This window comes from Vidua chalybeata, chromosome 10 (assembly GCF_026979565.1).
Source record: "Vidua chalybeata isolate OUT-0048 chromosome 10, bVidCha1 merged haplotype, whole genome shotgun sequence".
NCBI classification, from domain to species: Eukaryota; Metazoa; Chordata; class Aves; order Passeriformes; family Viduidae; genus Vidua; species Vidua chalybeata.
The window spans coordinates 24488008-24494298 of record NC_071539.1 but is presented as its reverse complement, the minus strand read 5'-3'; the positions used below and the strand labels follow the sequence as shown (position 1 = coordinate 24494298).

The 6291-nt window shown below is 42.3% G+C and overlaps 1 protein-coding gene across 1 annotated transcript; it reads left to right on the top strand.

Annotated features, from left to right (window-relative positions):
• The first annotated feature begins 4980 nt into the window (after positions 1-4980).
• Positions 4981-5988, top strand: LOC128792644 (G-protein coupled receptor 55-like). The gene has a single exon (XM_053951182.1). It carries the CDS (start codon positions 4981-4983, stop codon positions 5986-5988), a length of 1008 nt encoding a protein of 335 aa, XP_053807157.1.
• Positions 5989-6291: the final 303 nt, after the last annotated feature.

Genomic DNA, 6291 nt, shown 5'->3' with positions numbered 1-6291 from the left:
CTCAGAAGCCTCTGAGTGCTTCACTACTGATCTCCAGCATGCAAATGGAGCAGAAACTGGGGGAAGAAATCCTATTTTTATTACAACCTCTCCTACAACTTTCCACTTTCTAGCTCCTCCTCCCCAGTTCAAGGAATAATTGAAATTTGGAGGTAGTCACCACAAGCTCACAAAAGCTCCCATCTGCATCACACGAGTTAAAGGCCAGGCCAAACCCCCTGACTTAGAGAGGAATTGCTCCCCACCCTATTTTGACTACTGACTGGAAACAGCTGAGGATTCAAGTCTTTACACTTTTTCCACCTTCACTTGCCTATGTAAGTAGGCACAGAGCATATTTTGAGACGGGAAAAAAAAAAAAAAAGAGAGAAGAAAAGAAGGATGTGGTTGGTTATGCCGCTTAGAAAACTGGTAAGGCACGGTCTGTAAGAAAACACTCTCATGCTCTGTAGAACAGCCTGGACTGAAGCAGTGCTGCTGATCTGCTTACCAGGGTTCAGGTAAAGTAGTTCCTGTTTTAGTTATTGACTTTATTTTTTCCAACAATTTAGTAGCAGCATTGATTGTAGACACTGTTTTTAAGCTGGTTAGATGATTGTTACTTATAAAGTTCAAACAATAAGCTCAAACATAGTTTTGTTTAGCTTAGAGCAGAAAGTAAGATTTCTGCTTTAGTCATAAATATAAATCTATTCTGTTATAATCAAAATACGTAGAAAAAAATGGTAAGAAATTATGCAGCTACAGATGAAATACATGGCAGGAGTGAGACCTGCTGCTCATTGCACTGAGCCATCTTACTCTTCTCTAGTGCATCCACAAGAGAATAACTTCTATTTAACATGAATAATGTTCTAGGAAATAGATATAAACAACACATGTTTCTGCTAATGAAGCTTTCAAGGATAAGAATACCCTTAGTGTAACATCTCTAACCTGTGCTCTCATACAGATTTCTGTGAATCCCAGCTAGAGCCAGATGAACTCGGGCCCAAGCTGCAAATAGGAAGCCATTCATGAGTTCTGCTGTACTGCAAAAAAACCCTAGTGGAGCTATTGCTGTAAAGCTTGCTGTTCATTTCCTAGGTCAGAACAGCTTTGCTGCTCACTAAACCACAAGCTCCTGCTATGGCAAAACCCAATTAATATTTAATGAGTTCAAAGGAAGTGGAAAATCCTCAGCAGGAGAAACTGAGACCAAACGGAGCAGCGATGACACAGAGGCTGGTCCAGCTAAGGCACACTCTCTTCAGTACTGTTAAATTACAGGTTCTTATATTATCTTTTGGTTTCTAGGAGTTATCTGAAACAATCCTAAAGCCACAGGAGATTCCTTCAAAAAATCTGTTGAAGACAAACATTTTCCTCAGAAGACTGGAAAACAGCAAACGTGGTACCTCTCTTAAGGTGGATAGGAAGGAGTTGGAAAAACTAGAGCTGTAATCCTGGCTTTAGTATTTGAAAAAAACATTGGAATCACCCAGCAAAGAATCTGCTTGTAAGCATGCAGAACTCAAGTCAGTGGTAAGTAAAAATCTGCAGAGATTAATCTGAGAATGATTTAAATAGAAGTAATTTGACTTCCTCTGTGAACCCATCAGCAAAGGGAGACGGGGCTGTAGGAGGGGGAAACAGGCTTCACACACTACCTCTAAAGAACTTCTCCTAAGCAAAGGAAACATGAACAGTATGAAACTTCTCTATGATTCATGGTACCCACTGAGATTCTAATCAGTGTCTACTCTGTAGCAAAGATTCTCCACTACAGTTCAGTATCTTTCAGGATGAGTATTAGTAGTACTTTTACTAGTAATTTGGACAATGCAGTAAAGATGATGCTTATGAAATGACTGCAAGGTTATTTGTCAATGAAAATGATTCTTCAAGTGAACCCTAAGCAAACATTACTTGGTCTGGAATAGTTGCACAATTCCTATGGATTACTCAAGATGTGAATTTTAAATTTCAGGCATTAAATGATAAAAAAACACTATATTTTTGACAAATCAGACGATTATTACTTTAAAGGCTCTTTTCTTGAAATTAATAATTTTCTGGAGTAATGCTTCATGTAATTTGGTACCAACGAATTCTACAGAAAAGGTGTTCCCTGAGCTAGTGGTGCAATAAAAGTAGCACCAAACTGTTGCAGCAGACATTAGGGGCAGACATGAGCCAAGACACAGACTCTCATTTAACAACAAGAAAAAGGTCCTGGTTTATTCTTTACAGCTTAGCCATCCTGACTCTGACTACAGCAAACTTCTGCTGTTGGCTTCTCTGGCAGACTCCGACTGCTGGCTATGACTGCAAGTCATACCTAGCTCGAGTATGACTGCAGGCTCCAACTCTGTCAGACCCACACTGACCTCACAGCAGATCTTCTGCAGCAGCAGCTCTCTTCCTTCTGTCATTCTTCTTTGTGTCTCTCTGGATCATTCCTTCGTCCTCAGGGCTCCTCTTCTTCCTCTAGGTCCCCTTCCTCCAGGCTCTCCCTGACTGGCCAACCCACCCTTTTATCATACTTCTCTTTGTTAGTCACAGCCACAGGGCAAGGCTGTTCTTCTTTGGTAATTAGTACAGCTGTGATTTATCAGGGCTGAGGTCACTTGCAATCCCTACACCAAACCTCAGAGGAGTCATCATGCACAGTTTTCTGACACATTTACAAAGTACACCAAGTGCTGGGTTGACAGGTGTTGTCACTACCCCAAAATGTTTCCTGTCGCCTGATGTTCTCCCCAGGTAGGTGGGTGCCCTTGGCCACAGGACACCCATGCTCACACTAAAGCTCGTGTTCCCATGTCCCCTTCCCTGTCCTGCCCCTCGGTGACAGCAGCATGTCCCCAGAGTGAGCCCTTGCACACACTGCACTAACTCAGCTCCGCGTTCTGTATGATTTTCTCACTTCTCACACACCACAAACATGTGATTTTCCAAGTAGCTGCCACATATTGCTGGCTCAAATGGGCTGATTTAACCTCACCTTGATGACCAAACCAAGGTTTTCCCTTTTGATCTCATTTCTGAGAGCTAAATCCAGTGATAACATCCAGCTTTCCTTTTGCTGTTTCCTAAGTTGCCAGCGCTGTGACAGCCCAGCTCAGGTGGCTCTGTCCAGCTCTCTGCAGGTGACAGTGGCAGCCAGCCCCTCCCCAGAGGTGACCCTCACTCCTACAGTGGGGTCACACAGCCAAGGACAGTCTCAGTCTTGTGCACCGCCCTGATAACCCCATCCAGTCTGTTTGTAATCCTCACCGGCTTTCAGACAACCATTTCCCTGCCTACTGAACAGCCCTGCTTTTTATAGTGCTATCCACTTGTTTCTAGTACACTTTGCTGAAATGCAAGTGCCTAAAATCCTCTGCCTTTCCCTTATACGAAAAAGCAGATACTTCATCAAAGATAAGAGTCTGGTAAGAGCTCTCGAAGATTTATTTAGCAGTTTTCTTTATAAATCCATGTGAAGCTTAGGCTCATCAGTTACAGAATGGCTTTAATCACATTTGACACTCTTTCCTACAACAGATAGACTAGACTGAACCTTTTCCAGCCACACTGATAACATCCATATCTCATAACAACTACTGGGCTGAACCTTCAGCTTTATGTGCCTGTTCTTTCTGTAGTCTGAGCTGGAAATTAATGTTTCACTAATAGGAGCATGGTAAGCTCTGAGTGCATTCTGTGTTCAGATACAGTTATTTCCATTATCACTCACTGATTCCCACAAGCCATCCCACATCTGACCACCAGCACAATGTCAATGAATTCTTATGGAATTAGTGGTATAACAGTTGGCAAAATGCAAGGCTGTCTTCTCAACTGTTCTCTGTTTCTCTATTTTTAAAAAATATTTTATTTTAGCCACACAAAAAAAACCCATCTTTCATTATTTAGTTTTGGTTTCTTTAGCAAAGTTAACTCCATTTGGCAGTGCTTAAGAGCTGTCATTTGTCATCCTCCAAAGCAAAGATTCTCCTCTTGATCAAACTCTTCTTAAAGCACCTTCATATACTCCTAAAATTTCTTTTGAGCTACTTGGTTGGCTGAAGTGGACTGGGAACTTCAACTACCAATTTCTTCTGCTTTATTAGGACTTTTTTTGGTTTTGATTTAAAAAGGTTATAAAAAGCACTTTTAAGGCATAGTTTGTTAAAGCCTATGTATATTTTTAAAAACAGTGATAACATTCAAGACAAATCAATTTTTTTAAGAATTGCATTATGAAGATGTGGCTTGCACTTGCTAATCTTTGCTGGATTGTCTAAGATAATCAGTTAAAATTTAAACTGCAAACCCCAAATTTAAACAATGCTGAAAATTAATCACAAGTGAAAAAATATTCTTACTCATTTTGCACCTAGATAAAAGATCCGTCTTCTTAAGTTGACCTTTTAAAATACTGCAATGGATATAAGCACTGTATGAAACTAAAATATCATAGAAATGTGGGTGCAGTAAAAGCACATCAGCAAAAGCTACTGATGGATGAGGATTTAGATATAAGAGCTATCCCAGCTATCAGATCAACATACCTTAATATGGAATAATAATTTCATTAATTTCTGCATAGCAACAAAACTAAGCATAAGTGTTAGGGAAATTTCAACAGGTGTACAAATTATTAAAGTTAGCCAGTAGTCCTTAGAGTTTTTGAAAATATATGTTAGAAGGAGTCAGTCTCTTCAATATCTGCATGGGATTCTCTTACATGGGATGGTAATCAGTGGATGCTGACTACTTTCCCCTGAGAATCAGACTCCCTTGTAACATACCAAGCCAGTCAAATTGGAAATAGAAAGCTCTGTGCTTGACAGGTTTCACTTTCTGTAATAGACAAAGGCTGACCAAGTGTCCATCTCAAGACCAAAAAATTCTAGAACTGTGTTTGAAAGGATCTCAGTTTGGCTTTATCCTGGCATTAACTGTGAGTCGTACACATTTCCAACTCGCTCTCTTTGTCATTTCAGGGCAGAAATGACCAACAGCAGTGAGAATTGCAGTTTTACAGCCATCAACAGCTTGGCATGGAGCGTGCAGCTGGGGCTGTCCATCCCCACCTTCATCCTCGGGCTGGTTCTCAACAGCCTGGCCCTGTTTGTGTTCTGCTGCTTTTGGAGAAAGCAGACCAAGACCTCGGTGTACATGATCAGCCTGGTGCTGGCAGACATCCTGCTGCTCCTCTCGCTGCCACCAAAGCTGTACTACTCTGTCACCACGGTGCCTGGGCTGCTGTGCTCCTTCATACAGGCTCCTTACTTCGTCAACACCTACACCAGCATCTTCATCATTGTCTGCATCACCGTGGACAGGTACATCTGCATAAGGCACCCCTTTGAAGGTCGAGCTAACCAATCCCCCAGGTGGGCTGTGGTGATTTGCTGCTTCATCTGGGCAGCAGCTTGGATCTGCAGCATCCCAATTTATGTGTTTCAGAAGAAGGAACCTATTAAATGCTTTCACAACATGTCAGACCAGACGTGGAGCGTGCCCTTCATTGTTTCTGTGGAAATATTTGGGTTTCTGATCCCTCTTGCGATGATGGTTTTCTGCTCTGCTCAAACCATCTGGATTCTTCTGAATCACAAAACTCATGACAAAAAGAACGTAGAAGAGAGCGGCTCATTGCGAGTAATCGTCATCAACCTGGTGGTGTTTCTGGTGTGCTTCACACCCGTGCACCTCGGGATCCTCCTGCAGTGCCTGGTGAGGCAGCACGTGATCGTGAGCTGCAGAATGAAGCAGACCATCAGCCTCTTCCTCCAGGTGTCCATGACATTTGCCAACCTGAACTGCTGCCTCGATGCCATCTTCTACTATTTTGCTGCAAAGGAATTCTGTAAGAAAACACACCTGAAGAGGGTCATTGAGCTGTGTCCTGTCTTTAGCCCTTGTGCCATACGATGGCACTGCCAGCAGTGGGAGAATGCCCCCTGCCAGGACACTGACAGTGTTGTGCCTGACGTGGCAGGGACCCTGCCATAGGGAGAAGGACAATGATTTCCTGGTGAATGCAAACCAGCACCACAGTGGCAAAATTCCATATTTTTCTTCCCTTTAAAGATGAGAGAAAAGTTAGATTAAGGAACCAGCATTAGCAAAGTGACAGACCAACCCCAAAAGAAGCATTAGCCTTGACAGTATCTACCAAACTTGAAGAGCTTGCCAGAGGAAAACTGACCAGATCATGGGAATGCCTTTTAACATCAGCTTTGGTCATAGCTGCACCAGTTTTCCCTTTACATATGTGAGCAGAAAGGTGGTGCTAAGAGCAAAACTAGAAATAAC